Source organism: Zingiber officinale, chromosome 7A (assembly GCF_018446385.1).
Source record: "Zingiber officinale cultivar Zhangliang chromosome 7A, Zo_v1.1, whole genome shotgun sequence".
Classification (NCBI taxonomy): Eukaryota; Viridiplantae; Streptophyta; class Magnoliopsida; order Zingiberales; family Zingiberaceae; genus Zingiber; species Zingiber officinale.
Window position 1 is genome coordinate 98,719,736 of NC_055998.1, and position 20,178 is coordinate 98,739,913.

The 20,178-nt window shown below is 38.3% G+C and overlaps 1 protein-coding gene and 2 non-coding genes across 3 annotated transcripts; 2 read left to right on the forward strand and 1 right to left on the reverse strand.

Moving 5' to 3' along the window:
* The first annotated feature begins 1,543 nt into the window (after positions 1-1,543).
* Positions 1,544-1,649, forward strand: LOC122003161. The gene has a single exon (XR_006117829.1). It is a non-coding gene; the product is annotated as a small nucleolar RNA R71 (small nucleolar RNA).
* Positions 1,650-10,102: 8,453 nt separating this feature from the next.
* Positions 10,103-10,209, reverse strand: LOC122003221. The gene has a single exon (XR_006117875.1). It is a non-coding gene; the product is annotated as a small nucleolar RNA R71 (small nucleolar RNA).
* Positions 10,210-11,077: 868 nt separating this feature from the next.
* On the forward strand, positions 11,078-12,199 carry LOC121999554. Its single transcript, XM_042554218.1, has 3 exons — positions 11,078-11,498; positions 11,594-11,679; positions 12,158-12,199. The coding sequence occupies exons 1-3, from the start codon at positions 11,078-11,080 to the stop codon at positions 12,197-12,199; spliced, it is 549 nt and encodes a 182-aa protein (XP_042410152.1).
* Positions 12,200-20,178: the final 7,979 nt, after the last annotated feature.

Here is a 20,178-nt window from a genome sequence, read left to right on the forward strand (position 1 = left end):
ATTAAAAACATAAATGAAAACAAAGAAAATGAACTTGGGTTTCCTCCCAAGAAGCGCTTGTTTAAGATCATTAGCTCGACTACTTCATAAGATTCATCTAAATCTCGCTCTTGGAGGGGTAAGATATTTCAACACCCTCCTACCGAGGACTCTTATTATGGAGGGAGCTTCCAATATAGGAATTACAAAATGAAGTATTGCTCTCTCCATCTTCGTCTTCTTTGAACTTCTCTCAGGTGGTCAAAGACGGTTTAGTGTGAGCTTCCAATTATTAGCCCAAGTGAAATCTGTACATGCAAAGAAAATACAAATCTCCTACAAACATATTAGATAAGATAGAGTCATAACCATATTAAGATAAGCAGAATAAGAAATAAAAACTGAATCACATCTAACAAAGTCAATGATAGGTACCTCTATAAAATTTTCCAAATGATCATAAGAAATACTAACCTTACTTTGCTGAGAGATACCTGAAATTTCTAAACATGTAGATGTGCCTTCCTCTAAATCAAATGATCGTTCTAGCTCTGGGTCAGATGTTGATGATATCAATGATGGTGATTCTTGAGACTCTGCTAGCTCTGCAAAAGTCCCTACACATTATTCCACAACATGATCAATTCTTACAACCTCTAAGGGTTTTCTGGACAAAGGTGGTGATCCTTGAGATGCTGCTTCCACAACACAGCTCCCTACATATTCTTCCATATCATCATCATCAACACATACATCAAAAAATAAATCAACATCTATATCCTCAAGAGGAGGATCAATAACAAGAGGATCAATAACTTCACTTGCAGTTTTAAATTGATCTACTACATCACATTCATCATCTAAAAATTTAATGTCACTATAACACCCTATAAAATTTGAAGGTGGATCTGAAAACTTATTTACCACTGCATTATCAATAAAATCCTCATCTGAAGAGTCCTCATCTTCATATACATTCAAAAATCTGCACTCAACCATATTAGTGTCATAGGATTTGCCGAAATCTTTATTTTCATTGACCCCCACTAACCTTTGTGGAAAAGGAACCCTTAGTGAAGGTCCTGGGAAAGATTGAACTTCCTTTTTCCCAAATTCCCTTTAAGCTTTTGGAGGAGGTCCAACTTGCTTATCTAGTGTTGGTATCATCAATAACCCAACCTCGTCACACTTTTCACTAGATCTTGTCTGCAAAAGAGGGAGATCTCCTTTAAACCATTTTGAAACAATACTTTCAATCTTTTCCCCCAAATGTTTGAACTCCCCGTTCTATGACTTGTGATTCTCAAAACTCATAGATGGTTGAGTTACAATTTGTTTGACAGGCTCTATAGCATTTATGACTTGCACTTCATGACTGTTTGAGGGAAATTTCATCCAACTTATGTTCGACCATTCATGGAGGTTCAATGTCACTTGATCAATTAACATATATGCTTCATCTACACTTTTGTCCATAAAAGATCCTCCAGCTGATAAATCCAATAAACTCTTGTCTGAGAAAGAAATTCCCCCATAGAATATGTGCAGAATCAACCATTTTTCAAAACCATGATCAGGGCATTGTCTTTGAAGACTCTTGAATCTATCCCATGCTTCAAATAATGATTCTCCATATGCCTGAGCAAAATTTGTTATGAAATTCCTCAAATACACTGTTCTTCTTAGAGGGGAAAAATGATTCAAAAATTGCTTCTCCAATTGCTCCCAACTTGTGATACTTTGAGGATGGAGAGAATATAACCAAGTCCTAGCTTTATCCTTGATACTGAAAGGAAATGTCATCAATGGAACTGCATCTGCTGACACTCCTTCACATTTCACCATATCTAAAATATCTAAAAATGTTTCAAGATGCAAATAAGAACTTTCTAATACTTCTCCAAATTTGTGACCTTGTATCATGGAAATTAACTCTGGGGTCTAGTTGGAAACTTTCTACTTCAATTTGAGATTACACAATGGGAGATAAAAATCTTGCAGAAAAGGGTGTAGAAAAATTTCTCATGGGGTTGCTTAACATGTTAGTGCTCATGGATATACAAGAAAAAATTATTAGATATGAAGAATCAAAGACAATAAATAAAATGCAATATGAAAAGCAAGAAAGAAAATGCAGAATTTAAATTAGAAGAAAGAAAGTGCATAATGAAAATAAGAAAGAAAAGGCAAAAGGAAAAAAGAAAAATGTCTAGAATAATTCATATGCTAAACAACTAATGTGTTTAAAAGTTCTTGTTGTTCTTGATGCCTTTACGAAGTTTGATCTTCTCATATACAAGAACAATATTGAAAGATATGTTTACAAAAGAAAAGTAGAGAAAAAATTTAAATTAAAAGAAAAACAGTGAAAAACTAGACTAGAATGCTAGAAATCAAGAATGCAGAATTAGAATTAGAATTAGAATTAGAATTGCAACAAAATAGATTGTCAAGAAGTAGAAAGATATGCAAGAAAAAGAATTCTAAAGATTAGTTACAGCTATGCTAATGAAAAGAAAAGTTATGTTTAGTTTAACTCAATTGATAATCTCTAATTTTATAAGCGCAGCCCCCGGCAACGGCGCCAAAAACTTGTTAACGTTCCGCAAGTGTACGGATACGTCGTCAGTAATAAAGAAAGATATTGTATCCACAGGGGCTGGTTTAACCACTAAATATATCTCAACACGAATTAGCTAAACAACTAATCAATTGATTTATAAAACTAAGTGCAACTTTGGAAAGTAAGCATAGAAGTAAAAACATAGAAACAGGAATAAGGGCTATGATAAAAGGATGTTCTAGGAGTTTTGATTTCTTTGTAATGTTCTTCAATGTAAATGATTTACCAAATCTTATTCCTCAATTGTCCATCATTTGTAGAAAGTTGTCGATTCTCTCTTGCAATAGACAACCAGCTTAGGACCAAAATATATATCTAAATGTGATCAATTAGGAATGATTCCTATGATATCCTTACACGGGCTTGCCTGTCACGTGCGTCCCTCGGATAATCAACATAGAAAATTCATTACTTCTTAACTCATATCAAGATATAAAAGATTAATGCATACAATCTATCCTAGCTCCTTGAATGACCTTATTTCACCTTCAAGATTATTCCTCAATCGTCCTTACACAGGATTGTCTATCACGTACGTCCCTCAGATAATCGATTGAGGAATTACCTCTACAAGATCCACAAGATACTCAAACATTTAATCAAATATGGTAATTAAGTTCAATCACAACAATCCACACAAGATCAAATGGATACAAACAAGATAAAATAATAGAAATAGGAAATTGACAAATCCATAAAATTGACAAATCCACAAGAGTTTACATCAAATAATATTACAAATACTCCCTCCATCCTAGAACAAAGTGATCTAATCCATAGAATAAGAAAAGAGATCTAAAGACAAGAAGATCATAAGAATCTTGATCCCAAAATCTAAGAAGAGAAAGGGAAGAAAAGATTATCTATGATGAAGAAAGGTCTTCTGATCCAATCCTCAATCTCGGAGTCAATTCATTGAAGATCTGCCTTTAGATCGCTGGAAAATCCCTCCAAGAAGGTGAGGAATCGCCCAAATCTTATTTTCTCTCAAAAGGGAGAACTCCCCCTTCAAATGATGAAAGAAACCCTTATATAGAGCAGAGATTTTGGGCGCCACACAACCCCGAGACCCGACCGTGTGTGAGACACGACCTAGGTCATTATCTTCATTGCCTATCTCACACGGTAGTGTGATGTACACGGCCGTGACATGTTATGCCATTGCCATCCTTGCACGGCCGTGTAGATCTACACGGCCTGTGTTGCCTCCAGTTCTGGAACTCATGCACGGTCGTGTCTAGGACACAGCAATGGCTGTCTTTGCTTCAAAAATTAGCACGATCGTGTGATGCACACACAGTCGTGACCTTCTCCTTTTCTGCAGAAACTACACAGGTGAGCATCACCACACGACCCAGGTCACTCCCCTAGACATGGTCGTGTGGCACCCCAAGATGGTGTCTCCCTCCTTTCGTTAGTTTGCAGATTTGGCCTCGATCATAAATTCTTCTCCAAATATGACTCCTGCGTACAGAAAATGCAAAAAAGTATATCTCCAAACAAAAAGAGTAAATATGCTAAAAGCAAAGCTGGAAGTATGAAAATACATAGATAAAGCATACGCAAAATATGTGAGTGTGCGTCAAAATATGCTAAACAAGTGTATACAATCTATGCACATCAGGCTTTTGATTTGTTTGCATTTTCTCCTCCTGCACACTCGACACCCCCTTTCCTATGCTCCCGATCGAAGATGACAAGTCCGGCGTCAGTAGCTTCCGACGGATTTACAAAGGCGACAACCATCGGGCAATATCGGAGTGGTATCTCCAGCGAGGCTCTCATCCCTCGCACATCCCAGTCAAGCCCCCTGCTGGACTCAGTGAAGAAAGCAGCGACCACTTCCTAGTGGGCAGCGAGCCTCGGGTCTTCTCTGGCACTCATTCACGTACTGACACTAGCCTTAGAACTCTAAGTTTCCTGCTGGACACGATAAAGAAGGTAGGAGCTCAGAGATTCCATCAACCACCTTGCCTTCATTGGAGGAGTTCCAGCCAAAATTCTTCCAAGCTCAGAGTCGCACAATGTAGCTCTGTCGAATGCGGTGAAGAAGGAAGAGCCAAGGTTGACGAGATTGATCAAAATCCCTTTGGACAGTAGATATCCTTTAGAGTGGTTTGCTTCAAGGAAGCTGTGCTTCCATCGTCGTCGATTGTTTCTCTGACCCGCAGCGTTGTCATCCACCAAAGTTGGGAGGTTTCTGAGTGATAGCAGTTCCCTTCCTCGGTGGTTCTATTAGTGACAGACAGAACACTTCTCGTCTTTGATTATGGAATTGGGTTTTGTTAATTTAGTTTACTTTCTTGTTTGATTTAGGTGTTATTTTCTTATCCATGTTTGATTGTTTAGCTTTGCACTTTCTTTAGTTTCATTATACATGATTGTTAATCTTGTCTCATAGTGTGATAATGTGGTGTAAGTTTATCAATTGTGTATAGTTAGATTTTGTTTACTATTGTTTTAGTCTACTTAATTCACTTGCATAATTTAGTTATATGTCTTGTAATTTCATTTATTTTTATATCATGTCTATTGATGAATTTTATTGTATCATAGTGTGATAATATGGTACAGGTTTATCTTCGATAGTTAAATAAATTTTAGTTTCATTTATGCATGCTTATTTTGTATAAGGTGATGCTTGTAGCATAGAGAGGCATTGCGCTGTGATTTTTTTTTGTTGGTTAGTTAGGATATCATTTATTACATTAGGTTTAGAGAACAACCCCCAAACAAAAATCTCTTGATTTGATTTTGTCTGAGAGTAAATGTTCTGCCACTAATTCCACGTGAGAGATACCCGGGCCCTCTATTATACTTCCTTAGTGTATGTTAAGGGTTCAGTTAAGTATAAATTATTAATTTGATTTGAGCAAGTGATAGATGTACTACATCAAGTATCCAGTCAATCTTGACCTGTAAGGGCCTCTTCACCAATTATTCGGTCAACCTTTGACCAACTTGGACTTTCCATCTCATGCCCAATATATAGTCCTTCATGACCCATTTGGACTTACCATCTCACGCCAAATGTCCGGTCCTCCATGATCTACTTGAACTTGTTCCTTGCCAACTTCTTATTAGACTTTAGTTGCCTAGTTTTCAACTAGATCTTTCACTATCTACGCTAGGACTTTCATTGCCTAATTCCCAACTAGGTCTTCACCGCTAACCCCGCTAGGACTTCCACTATCTAGTTCTCAACTAAGTCTTCACTACCTTGTCCTCTTTAGACTTTCTGTTGCCTAACTTTTAGTTAGGACTTCCTCATATCATCAAGTATCCAAACAACTTTGACCTACTTGACATATTTCTCACATATTATCAAACATCGAAACTCTAGCTTGAGCCAACGCAAACTTAGAAAAACTGATTGAACTTAACCCAAAGACGATTGCACCAATAATCTCCCCTTTTTGATGTTTGACAATATATTTAAGTTAGGTTAACCTATATTAGTTCAACTTCTTTCTTCATCTCTTGCCAAAGCATAAATTAGGGTTTCCTAACTTAAGCCCTATATTTTTCTCCCCCTTTGACACACATCAAAAAATCTTCTTTCCAAGATTCAATCCTCTTAACCTCCAACATTCAACAACTCACAATGAAGATTTCCAACCTTCCATTGTCTCCAAAGTTTAACCTTTAGCATACATCAATCATTCTTCTTTCTTATCGAAATATCCCCATGAAAGTCTTATGTCTTTCATTGTATTCAATGCTCTCCTTGAGCATAAAATAAGTTTCATGTCTTTAAGGATAACCTCCCCTCAAAGAATGATTTATTCTTTATCATTGCACCAACAATGATTAAGCTTTTAGGAAATCTCAAAATTTGAGTCTTGAGATAAAAAATTTGACCTTAAATCTAAACCTCCTATTTAATCCAAATTAGTTCCCTTTAACCATGTCCTTTTCATTTCATCAAGAAAATTTTGGTTAAATGCTTACCTAAGCACTTCAGAGGGTTAGAAATAGTTAAATGACTTAAGTGCGGCTTAGTAGACTGAAATCAAATGATTTCAGTCAACATCTATAGAGTCTAATCGATTGGTTTCAGTTACAATTGATTATAGCCTATGTTAATCGATTCGCTTTAGCTACCAATCGATTACTACATGTGCTAATCAATTAACAACAGTGTCTAATCGATTGGTGAGCTTGATTTTCAATTCCAAAATAAAATTCAAAAACTTACAAGTAATTCTATGATATTCAAAAAAATCATGAAACTTCATGTAGACATTACATATATCATATACTACTAGGGAAAAATAGTTTTCTATAAAAATAAAACTCATTTTCAATGAATTATACAAAATTAGAAATCATTGAAAACTTAAATGTTTCACTCTAACTTTGTATCTAATTAATCATTGGTGATTCCTAAATAAACTTCACCAAGGTTTTCTAAAATAATTTTAAAATTATTTTCAAAATAAATTTCCAACCATGATCTTTAGGCTAAAATCTAAGTATTTTTACTTTGATCATCCTACCTAGGATGTCAATTTATGTCATTGTCATTAATTAAAAAGAATTAAAACAATGCATGATAATGATTATGACATACATTAAATGAGTATTTTTTTAAAATAAAAACTAGTATAGCTAAATGATATATGTATGACATGACATATAACATTTTTCATAATAATATCAATGTAAAGTATGATGTCATGGTATATGATAGGGTACATAAAAAATTACAATTATAACACAAAGAAAATACCTAGATTTTCATCTAAGTTTCATCCTTAACTATTATGCCAAAATAACCATAAGTTACCCCATATCCCTATAAAAATGTCAAAAATCCTACCTTGGCATTTTTTTTAAATTTCATCCTATTTGTGTTAATTTGATTAAGCTCAATACTTTAAAAATTTAGTTGTCACACTTTTACTCTTAAGAGTAAAAATTAACTTTTCATTTTCAAAGTATCACAATACCTTAAAAATTTCCTAATGTGTCAACTTCACTATGGTTGGGTTAACTACCCTTTCAATTAGAGTTGACACACTATAATCCCATTTAGTGTGAAGAGATTGCACTCTTAAAAATTTAATACCTATTGGTGCTCCTTGGATATACTAGATGATGTGCGTATATTGTATACACTTGTTTAGCATATTTTGACACACATTCTTATAGTTTATACATGCTTTATCTATGCACTTTCATGCTCCTTGCTTTACTTTTAGCATATTTACTCTTCTTTGTTCGAAGATATGCTCTTGTGCATTTTCTGCTTTCAGGAGTTGAATTTGGAGAATAATTGATGCTCATAGCCAATTCTGCAATTAAACAAAGGAAGTTGACACCATCCATGAGGGATACACGGTCGTGCCAAGGGAAAATGGCCTTGGTCGTGTGGAGATGATAAACCGTGTAGCATCAACAACAAAGGAGAATGGCATGGTCGTGTGAGAGCCATATGGTTGTGTCACATTTGAAGCCAACCAATACATGACCGTGTATGGTTACACGGTCGTGCAGCCTTTCCAGAGCCAAAGAATGACACAGTCGTGTGTGCCACACGGTCGTGTCATGTTTCTAGAGACAAATATTGGCTAGGTCGTGTAGATCTGCATGGCCGTGCAAGCCAACCAGGAACAAAGCATGGCACGACTATGAGATGGTCACACGACTGTGTGACCTTAGTTGAGAGGGAAGTGAGCATGGTCGTGTGAGGTTCACACGGTCGTTCCATGGGTCGTGTGGCACCCAAATGCCCTCTTCTATATAAATGAGCTTTTTCCTCTTTGAAAGGGGGAGGCTTTCCCTTTGGGGAGATCCATTCTTGAGGCTTCTTTCCACATCCTTGGTGTGTCTCCAGCGATCAAGAGGCATTCTCATCCAAGATTCGACTCCGATAGCATAGATTGGTTCTGAAGATCACTCATCGTCTTTAGATAAGCATTTCCTTTCTATCTTCTTGATTGGGATCGGAATGTTTACAATCTTCTTGTCTTCGGTTCTTTTCTTGTGTTCTATGGAGTAGATCTCATTGTTCTAGGATGGAGGGACTATTTGTGATGTAATTGATGTGGGATTTCAAGGATTTACCATTTTCTTGATTCAATGATGTTGAAATGTTTTGTATCAATCAAATCTTGTTTGGATTGTTGTGCTTTGAACCTAATTAACATTCTTGATTAGTTGTTTGTATTTCTTGTGGAATCTTGTAGAGGAATTCTCTAGATTGTATTGTCGACGGGCGTCGTGACAGGGTTGCCCTATTAAACGGACATTTAGGGGATAACTTTGAGGGGTGAAACAAGAATCTACAAAGAAGTAGGATGGATTGATGTGTTGAATTATATATCTTAATGTGAATTGATTAGTGATGCGTTTTTATGTCGTATAACCGCAGGGCGTCATGACAGGGTTGCCCCATTAAACGGACTTCATAGGGATCATAACTATTTGATTACTTAAGGTTTAGATAGGGATCATTACTGATGTTTTCTATAGGAAATAACCGGTGACTTCTTATAAATACAATTCAATTGAGGATAGGATTAGTAGATCTTTCCACATTAATGAGTATCACAAAGAAACCAGATCTCCTAGAACCTTTACAAAACTAAGTTTTTGAATTTAACCTTTTACTTCTATTCTCTGATTGTTTCTTAGGTAATATAATCTTTTGTGCGATTGTTTAGCTAATTCACTTTTAGACATCTTTAGTGGTTATAACCAGTCCTTGTGGATTCGATATTCTTTGTATTACTGACGACGTAACCGTACACTTGCGGTGACGTAACAAGTTTTTGGCGTCATTGCCAAGGACTGCATCCATAACATTAGAAATTATCATTTGAGTTAGACTAAACTTTTCTTTTCTATTCTTTTCTTACATCTAACTTGTATATAGTTTTCTAATTATATTCTAAAATTCTTTCTTTGCATTCTTTCTTTGCTTTCATTATTCTTTAATTCTTTTTGTAAATGAAATTCTTTCCATTCTTTATTTTTCTTTAAGAATCAAATTCTTTAATCTTGTTCTTGTATGCGAAGATCTAACCTTATAGGAGATTTACTTCCTCTTGATCTTGAGATTGATAGAATATTTCATAGAAGGAAAATCTTGCAAAGACATCAAGAAAAACAAGAACATTCAAATATGGCAAATAGACCACTTAAGGATTATGCAACACCATATGCTGAGGGTTCCGTTCAAGCATTACAAGACCTTCTGTTGAAGCAAATAACTTTGAGATCAAGCCTGAAATAATTAATATGGTTCAACAAAATCAATTTGGAGGTGGACCGCATGAAGATCCTAATCAACATTTGGAAGTCTTTTATGAAATCTATGGTACCATGAAAATGAATGTTGTTCCTTCTGAAGCGGTGAGATTATTATTGTTTGGGTTTTTTTTACGAGATAGAGCTAAACAATGGCTAAATTCTTTATCTCCTAATAGCATTACCACTTGGGAATAATGTGAGCAGCAATTCTTAGACAAGTTCTATCCTCCTAGCAAAACAACTCATATGAGAAATCTTATTGCAAGCTTCAGACAATCCGACTCAGAACCTTTATTTGAAGCATGAGATAGATACAATAATATGCTCAGACAATGCCCACATCATGGATTAGAGAAATGGTTAGTATTGCACATATTTTATAACGACATTAACTATCATACTAAGGTGTTCCTAGATTCAACTGTTGGAGGGACACTTATGAACAAGAGTTTAGATGAGGCTGAAGAAATCATTGAATGTGTAGTACAGAATCATCATCAATGGGCAACTGAAAGAAGTGGAGGCTATTCTTATACAAACCCAACAAAATCGTCAGGAAAATTTGATGTAGATGCAGTTACCTTAATGACTGCAAAGCTAGATGCTCTTACTAAGAAGCTAGAAAATATGGGAACAAATTCTAATACAGTAAATGTCATAGTAAGTGCTCGTGAAACTTGTGGAAGTTCTTAACATTCTCCAGACTCATGTCCTTTGGGTGCTATTTCTGCACAAATAAATCAGTTAGAGCAATGTGATGCTATCATGAGTTTTAATCAAAGACGGAACAATCCATTTTCAAACACATACAACCCTGGGTGGAAGAATCATTCAAAATTTTCCTACAGAAATAATCAAGAATAAGGACCATCCATGGGAGGTAAACTGAATTTCCAATCTGGGCAACAAAATTTTTAACAACAACAACAATCTTCTCAAGGCTATTAGTTTTCAAAAATTGAGAAAATGCTTGAGGAAATTATCACCAATCAAAATGAAATAAAGCAAGATATTTTGAAGCTAACTCAGAGAATGGATAATTCTGACAAGCATCAAAAGATTCAAGATAGTCAAAATGCCCAATTAGCTTCATCATCTTCAAGAGCACCAAGATAATTTCCTGGAAAACCTAATATCAATCCAATAGAGCATTGCAATCGACTTGAGCTTAGGAGTGGATGGACCTTGGGTAATCCTCAAGTGACTACTCCAAAGGGGATGAAAAGTGAAGAAGAGCTCTCTCCTCCGGCACCCGACCCCATTCAAATTCAAGAAGATGAGGAGAGTACTATTAAGGTTGAAGAGACTCTTCCACTTAACCCACAGAAACAAGTAGTCCCTTTTCCACAAAGATTAGTGATGCTGAAAAACGATGAAGAGTTTGGCAGAATTTTGGAAAAAGTTAAAGAAATTTGTGTTGAAGTTCCTTTAATTGATGCAATCATACAAATGTTAAAGTTTGCCAAATTTTTGAAGGGCATCATGTCAAATAAGAGAATAAGGGGAGATATTGAGACCATAGCACTTACTGAGGAATGCAGTGCTTTATTCGAGAAGAACGTTTCCCCAAAGTTTACCGACCCAGGAAGCTTTTATATCCCTTGCAATATAGGAGCTGAATTCATAGAAAAAGCTTTTTGTGATTTTGGGCAAGTGTTAGCCTCATTCCATATTCAATTTATAATAAATTAGGTCTCAAAAACTTGAAACTTACTACCATGGCACTACAATTAGCTGGCCATTCTTACAAATATCCTATGGGCATTATTGAAGATGTGCCGGTAGAGGTTGGTGGGATTATAATTCCCACAGATTTTATGGTACTTGACATGGTTGAAGATCCAAAAATTCCTATCATTTTAGGAAGGTCTTTCCTTGCTACAGCTGGAGCAATTATTGATGTTAAAAACCATAAACTTTCATTGGTAATTGGTAAGGAAAGGTTGGAATATGATTTATCAAATTCTTCTAACCATGTCTCTTCTCTCTTGGTGAGTGTTTGCAGTGATGTTGACACTTACAAACTAGAGGATTGGAACTTCAATCCTCATGGGAGGCCACCGGATAAGGAACACGATCCAGTGAGTGATATTGGGAGGAGGCCTCCCAATAAAAATGAAAAATACATCTGCCCTCCTAGGGCAAGAAAATGAGAAATGGATCGAGGAGATTGGTCGAGCTAAAGACCTTAAACAAGCGCTTCTTGGGAGGCAACCCAAGAGTTTCTTTAGTTTTTTCAGTTCAAGTTTTTCCTATCATTAGTAGTACTTTTAAAATTGTTGTTATTCTTGTTTTCAGGTTGCTTTTCACTTTCATGATCTGGCCATGAGTACTCCATGAACATGGAAGCATTGAAGAAGTCGGAGAGGATTAAAAATCATCCATGTGATCTAAACAGAGATCGGTCGTGTACCACACACGACCGTGTAAAGTTTACAGAGGAGAAGGAGCACTCGGTCGTGTGACTCAGACGGGCCGTGTGAACCCATCAGAGAAAGAGATGTGCTTGGCCGTGTACCACACACGACCGTGTGAGAAAACCAGAAAAGAAGGGTGCATTGCCCGTGCAAGCCAGCATGGTCGTGCAGAGATTCCTGAGAAGAAGAAGGGCCTGGTCGTGTCTCAGACACGACCGTGTGAACAAAATCGAGAAGAAGGTTGCACTGCCCGTGTCAATTGACACGGCCGTGTGGACTTACCCAAGAAGGAGAAGGATAAGGTCGTGTATATCTACACGACCGTGTGGAGTGACTTCACCTTGGTTGTGTCTATAAGACACGGCCGTGCTTAGGTCGTGTTGGCCTCACACTCCCACACCCTCAAGTCACTTCTCTCTTTCAAACTCTTCTCATCTTCAAACCTTACCTCTCATTTTCTCAGATCTAGTTCTTAGACTCATTTCTCTCCATAAACTTCATCAAGATCTAGGAATTCTCCTCTCCTATCTCGTAGATCTACAATTCCTTGTCCCAAATATCTTGCTTTTCAAGATCTATTATTACAAGATCTTACTTCTCCAACAAAATAGCAACTTTCCCTACCTGAGCTTGTCAACATGTCTAATCTTTTGAAGAAACTTCATAAGGGAAGCGATGGATCAAGTGGAGGAAGGGAGCCAACGAAGGAAAAAGGAAAGGAAAAGACTACAAAGGGCAAAGGAAAGAGGATTGCCGTGACGAAGGTAATGACAATGAATTCAATATTGTGTTTAGAAATGAAGACCAAAAATCTAAATTTGATATTCTTGGCAATAGAAAGATTGTGTGCACACGTTATATGGACCCAACTGTTTTGGACATGTTAGGAATTAGAGATGATGTAGATTAGATGATTGGGTCTTTTGATTGGAATGATATCATGTATACACATCTACCCACATATCCTCGTATCATATTAGAGTTTTTGAGTTCACTAGATGTTCACTTTGCTAATGAAGATGATTATGTTGGCAAAATAAATTTTAGATTAATGAATCAAGAGTTTCAGAGGACATGAGCATTACTAGTCAACAAATGGATGCCCTCTATGAATATCATAAGATCCTGAGTGAGACTCCAGGTTTTCCTAGTTTTCCTATTGGTCGTCCACGTAGACCTCCTTTTCCTCATCCACCTCCACCACCATATTGATTTCATTGGGATAATGAAAAGTTTAAGTCTGGAGGGGTGGTTTGCAAACCAAAATTTTTTGTTTTTCTGCATTTTTGTTTGTTTTTTTATCTTGCATTTTTACATTTGATTTTTGATGGTCATTTGACTGTCTTTGAAGTGTTTTGTGGCATTCCTATTGAAAACATCAATCCTCACTTTTATCCTTTCTTGTCCTAAAGTAAAATTATTAGCATGCTCTTTATCTTGATTCATGATGTTATAAATAATGCTAGTATGTTTAGTATACCTCTTTTCTCTATCTTAAGTAGCATGATGTGAGCTAAGTATCATATGGAAATAAGTTTGAGTTTTAGCTTAACCTTAAGGATCTTACCTTCACTTCACTTAACTTGAGCTTAAATAGTTGATATCATTGAAATAGTCATGATTCATCCTATTTGTTTTGTACTTGGTTTCCATGATGATTTCTCAAACTTCATTTTGGTTACTAGATGAGGCTCGAATCTTGTAAGCTCATTTGGAAAAAGTAAAATATCTCAACTTTTGTGCTTATGAACATATATATTTAAGTGTTGCACAATGCAATCACTTAAAGTATGAAAAAAAAAAGAATGAAAAAAAATGAATGAAAAAAAGTGAAATGAAAAAAATAAAATAAAATAAAGTGTTGAAAAAGGGATATAAAAAATAGTTGTCGTGAATGAAAACTAGTAAGTCACTCCTTTGAGACCGAGTTAGGTTGCTGGGGAAATGATTGCTATAGTTCTCTTGATATCGAGCACGCCTTTGAGACCTTGGGTTGATTGAGAAATATGAACCAAGTGTGTGGCAGGTAAGTGTCTATCACCGCAAATATTAGGAACTCAATTGGATGATGACTTGACTAGGACATAGATTGAAAACTTGAAGAGTTTAGGTCACTTCTTGCACTGTGCACAAGAGACTTATGCTTAAGCCATACTTGAGTTATTTCCATGATCATGCTTATCAATGAAGCTTTTTGATAGAGTTAGGAAAGTGCATTAAGGATCATGATGCATTATTGAGCATATGAATCTAGATTGCGACATTTTACTTGAGGACAAGCAAAGGTTTAAGTCTGGGGGTGTGATGTGCGTAGATTGTATATACTTATTTAGCATGTTTTGACGCACATTCTTATAGTTTATACATGCTTGATCTATGCACTTTCATACTCCTTATTTTACTTTTAGCATATTTACTCTTCTTTGTTCAGAGATCTGCTCTAGTGCATTTTCTGCTTTCAAGAGTCAAATTTGGAAAAGAATTGATGCTCATAGCCAATTCTGCAATCAAACAAAGGAAGTTGACACCAGCCATGAGGGATACACGGTCGTGCCAAGGGAAAATGGACTTGGCCGTGTGAAGATGATAGGTCGTTTAGCATCAGTAGCAAAGGAGAATGACATGGTCGTGTGAGAGCCACACAACCGTGTCACATTTGAAGCCAACCAGTACATGGTCGTGTATGGTTACACGGTCGTGCAGCCTTTCCAGAGCCAAAGAATGACACGGTCGTGTGTGCCACACGGCCGTGTGATGTTTCCAGAGATGAAGACTGGCTAGGCCGTGTAGATCTGCACGGTCGTGCAAGCTAGCCAGGGACAAAGCATGGCACGGCCGTGAGATAGTCACACGGCCTTGTGACCTTAGCTGAGAGAGAAGTGGGCATGCCCGTGTGTGGTTCACACGGTCATTCCACGAGCCATGTGGCGCCCAAATGCCCTCTTCTATATAAAGGGGCTTCTTCCTCTTTGAAAGGGGGAGGCTCTCCCTTTGGGGAGATCCATTCTTGAGGCTTCTTTCTATTGGAACCCAAGGTTGTTTTGGTGTGATCAACAAGTTAAGTTAGGTCCTGCGTTGTTTCTAACCTTGTGTCTAAGTGTGCAGGAGCTTAGGAGCACAGGTACTCGAGCGGAAGACGTAGCTAGCGAGAAGGACGACAGTCTGAGGGACGAGGTGCTGCGGAAGAGTACACCGGTAGAAGAGAAGGAAGCGTGTGGTGGTTCCGAGGGACGAAAGCCGGAGCAGAAGATTGCTCGGGGAGCAAGAGACGCAGCTAGCGAGAAGGATGACACGTGGTGCGTCCGAGGGACGAAGACTGCGGATGAGTACGCTGGCGGAAGAGAAGGAAACACGCAGCGATTTCGAGGGACAAGAAGCCGGAGGGAAGCCCGCTCGAGAAGACCGGAACTTGGGTTCAGGTGAGCCCTTTTCCGGATGGCAGAGATCACCCAAGCGAGCGGATCCGAAGGAGAAGAACCGGACCGAGGTGAGACTGAACCAGAGAAGAGGTCCCAGATGAAAAAGTCAACGTCTTTTGACTTTGGGCTCCAGGGCGCCCAGAGCCCTCCGGGGCGCCCGGAACACCTCCGGGCGCCCGGACCGTGAAGTTTGACCAGATTGAGTCAATCTCGATCTGGACGTTGGGGGATAAAATTTTATCTCCCCCAGGGCGCTCGGAACCCTTCCAGGCGCCCCGACCAAGGCTATAAATATAGCCTTGGTCCAGAATCTTTCTAACGAACTCTGAATTGTAATTCCAACGCTTGTAAGCTTTAGTCTAGAGTTGAGCTTCTGTTTTTTACGCTTCAACGCTGTACGAGGCTTCTCCACCTGAAGTTGTTTTTAGTGAGCTTAATCTTCCTTGGATTAACAACCACATCGGTTGTAACCAAGTAAATCCTTGTGCCTCACTTTTTCTTTATGTTTTTTATTTATCGTCTTACTTTATATATACAAGTGTTAGCTTAAAGAGTTCGAGGAAGGTTGTTGTTTGCTTTTTGTGTTTACAGGACTATCCAACAACTCTCTCCTAGCCGGCCCAACGGTCCTACAAGTGGTATCAGAGCCGAGACGCCTCAGAAGGACTAACCGCCATCTAAAGCAACAAAATGATGGCCGGAGCTAGCGAATATCCACCAGCATTCGAGGGTGAGTTTTCTTCATGGAAGAAACAAATGGAGGTATACCTTAACTAAAACCTTGGTATTTCTTTAATTTTAAAATCTGGTTATGAAGAACCGAAGAACACGAACGGAGAAAGACTCGATCTACGCCTCTGGAACAAAAAACAACGTAACGAATCGATGGCAAACGGACGAGCAGAATTTCATCTCCTAACCGTGATACCAAATGAAGATCTCAAAAGAATCAGCGAATACAACAGCTCAAAAGAACTTTGGGAAAAGTTCTTAAAACTCTACGAAGAACCGATTGAAGTCGTCCCCTCAATAGACATTGAGCCGTCATCAAAATTCGAGACGGAAGAAATTACCGAGACAACCCCAACAGCCGAAGTACATCCCGATATCAATAAAGGGGGAGAATCTTCGGAAGAAAGTAATTCAACAGGGGGAGAACCAACGACCGACGAGGTAAGTAAGGTATGGACTCAAACCTCTGATCAATTGGTTCAATCAATCAAAATATTGCCTGAAGATATTTACGAACCAGAATTTGAATCATCTATAGAATTTTTTGAATTACAAAATGTTTTGACGAAAGATTCTTGCAAACTAGAAATATCATCGAAAGAGTTTTTCGAACCTCAAAATGTTTTGATGAAAGAATCTTGCAAATTACGAAATATTTTTTCGAACAAAGCTTGCAAATTAGAGATAATATCAAAAGAGTTTTTCAGAGTAGAAAATTTATTATCCACAGATTTTTGTAAATTTATGTTATCAAAATACTTTTGCAAATTATAAAATTTTTTGTCGAACGAAGTTTGCAAATCAGAAGTATTGGCGAAAATTTTATTAAGTTAGAATTTATACTATCAAAATATTTTTGCGAATTAGGAATTCAAAATACAATAGAAAATGACATGTTACAATTGTTACAAATTTCTACATGTTCAAATTTTCTTGCTTCAAAGTTAAATTATGATAAATTAAAATAGAAATTTAAAACTTTCTGATAAAAGCATTAGAATAAAGTAAAGAAATAAATGCATAGAAATTTTTTAATGTTATCAATTTTCTTAAACTTTCTTGCATAAAGTTTCGGGCTTAGAAAGATTTTTATAACGAATGCTTAGAAATTTTTCAAAAGTTAATTTTGACTTAGAAAATTTTCTTGACTTAGATATTTTCCAGAAAATCATTGAAATATATTCTTATAAAATTTCTAAGTGTCAACCCTTAGATTTTCCTTACAACCCCATTTTTTTGTGATCAAAGGGGGAGAAGGAAAGTATAAGTCTAGGGGGACGTAGAAATTGAAAATTGAAAAGTTTTTAAATTTAATTTTTTTCTATCTTGTTGCATATTATTGCAATAACTTGTTTTAATTTTATGTCTAGTTTTGACCCTAGGTTAACTTGGGTTGATCACACCAAAAAGGGGGAGATTGTTGGAACCCCAAGGTTGTTTTGGTGTGATCAACAAGTTAAGTTAGGTTCTGCGTTGTTTCTAACCTTGTGTCTAAGTGTGTAGGAGCTTAGGAGCACAGGTACTCGAGCGGAAGACGCAGCTAGCGAGAAGGACGGCAGTCTGAGGGGCGAGGTGCTACGGAAGAGTACACCGGCGGACGAAAAGGAAGCGTGCGTGGTTCCGATGGACGAAAGCCGGAACAGAAGATTGCTCGAGGAGCAAGAGACACAGCTAGCGAGAAGGACGACACGCGGTGCGTCCGAGGGATGAAGACTGTGGATGAGTACGCCGGCGGACGAGAAGGAAACACGCAGCGATTCTGAGGGACGAGAAGCTGGAGGGAAGCTTGCTCGAGAAGACCGGAACTTGGGTTCGGGTGAGCCCTTTTCCGGAAGGCAGAGATCACCCAAGAGAGCGGATCCGGAGGAGAAGAACTGGACCGAGGCGGGACTGAACCAGAGAAGAGGTCCCGGATGAAAAATTCAACATCTATTGACTTTGGGCTCCGGGGCGCCCGGAGCCCTCCGGGGTGCCCGGAGCAGTCCGGGGCGCCCGGAGCCCTCCGGGGCGCCCGGAACCCCTCCGGGCGCCCGGACCGTGAAGTTTGACCAGATTGAGTCAATCTCGATCTGGACGTTGGGGGATAAAGTTTTATCTCCCCCAAGGCGCCCGGAACCCTTTCAGGCGCCCCGACCAAGGCTATAAATATAGCCTTAGTCCAGAAGCTTTCTAACGAACTCTGAATTGTAATTCCAACGCTTGTAAGCTTTAGTCTAGAGTTGAGCTTCTGTTTTCTGCGCTTCAACGCTGTACGAGGCTTCTCCGCCTGAAGGAGTTTTTAGTGAGCTTAATCTTCCTTGGATTAACAACCACATCGGTTGTAACCAAGTAAATTCTTGTGCCTCGCTTTTTCTTTATGCTTTTTATTTATCGTCTTACTTTATATATACAAGTGTTAGCTTAAAGAGTTCGAGGAAGGTTATTGTTTGCTTTTTGTGTTTACAGGACTATCCAACAACCCTCTCCTAGCCATCCCAACGGTCCTACACTTTCCACATCCTTAGCGTGGCTCCAGCGATCAAGATGCATTCTCATCCAAGATTCGATTCTGATAGCATGGATTGGTTCCGAAGATCACTCATCATCTTTAGATAAGCATTTCCTTTCTATCTTCTTGATTGGGATTGGAATGTTTACGATCTTCTTGTCTTCGGTTCTTTTCTTGTGTTCTATGGAGTAGATCTCATTGTTCTAGGATAGAGGGAGTATTTGTGATGTAGTTGATGTGGGATTTCAAGGATTTACCATTTTCTTGATTCAATGATGTTGAAATGTTTTGTATCAATCAAATCTTATATGGATTGTTGTGCTTTGAACCTAATTACCATTCTTGATTGGTTGTTTGTATTTCTTGTGGAATATTGTAGAGAAATTCTCTAGATTGTATTGTCGCGGGGCGTCGTGACAGGGCTGCCCCATTAAACGGACATTTAGGGGATAACTTTGAGGGGTGAAATACGAATCTACAAAGAAGTAGGATGGATTGATGTGTTGAATTCTATATCTTAATGTGAATTGATTAGTGATGTGTTTCTATGTCGTATGTGTTGGATCGAGAAGCGCAAGAGGAGGGTGGGGTGAATAGCGCTCGTGGCTTTCATGCGTTTTGGATTCGAAAATTGACAAGAGTAAAGCAGCGGAAAAAGAAATAAAAAGAAGACACAAAGACACCAAGATTTACTTGGTTCGGAACCTTGGGTGACTCCTACTCCAAAGCCCACGCTCCTTGAGCATTTACTTTGGGCAACAACTAATATAGCGCAAAAGAGTACAATTAAATATTACAAAAAGTGCAATAAAAGCTATACCAACAACAAAATGAAAATTTTGAAGCTCTAGGTCGTCGGGGACTTGTCGTAGCTTAGCCGGGTCATTTCTTGAGCAGCACACGAAGGATGAATCGCTTTGGAATTAATGATCCAAGGCTGCTGGTCGAGACCCCTTATAAGGGTTGTTGGAGGCGCCTCAAAGCCCCTTGAGGGCGCCTCCACAATGCAAAGTCAGCCGCGTGGATGAGCGCTGAAGTTGTCGTCGCTGATCCACTTGAAGGCGCCTCCATACCCATTGAAGGCGCCTTCAAGGCTGTCCGAGGAGCCTCAAGCCTCCATGAGGGTGCCTCCAGCGTTGTCGCGCGCACATCTTCTCCTTTACATCGGAGGCACCTCCAAGCTCCATGAGGGTGCCTCGGGTACTGTTCACCCGAGGTAAACTTTGTCTTTTAGTCCCTGCAAAGTATGTTAGTCCACAAAAT

Excerpts from the sequence above, each read along its gene's own strand:
- LOC121999554 (XM_042554218.1), top strand. The coding sequence starts at position 11,078 with ATGAAAAGTGAAGAAGAGCTCTCTCCTCCGGCACCCGACCCCATTCAA. Across the intron at positions 11,499-11,593 it reads ATTCATAGAAAAAGCTTTTT|CTGGCCATTCTTACAAATAT; the intron begins GTGATTTTGGGC and ends CACTACAATTAG. Across the intron at positions 11,680-12,157 it reads TAATTCCCACAGATTTTATG|GTTGCTTTTCACTTTCATGA; the intron begins GTACTTGACATG and ends TCTTGTTTTCAG.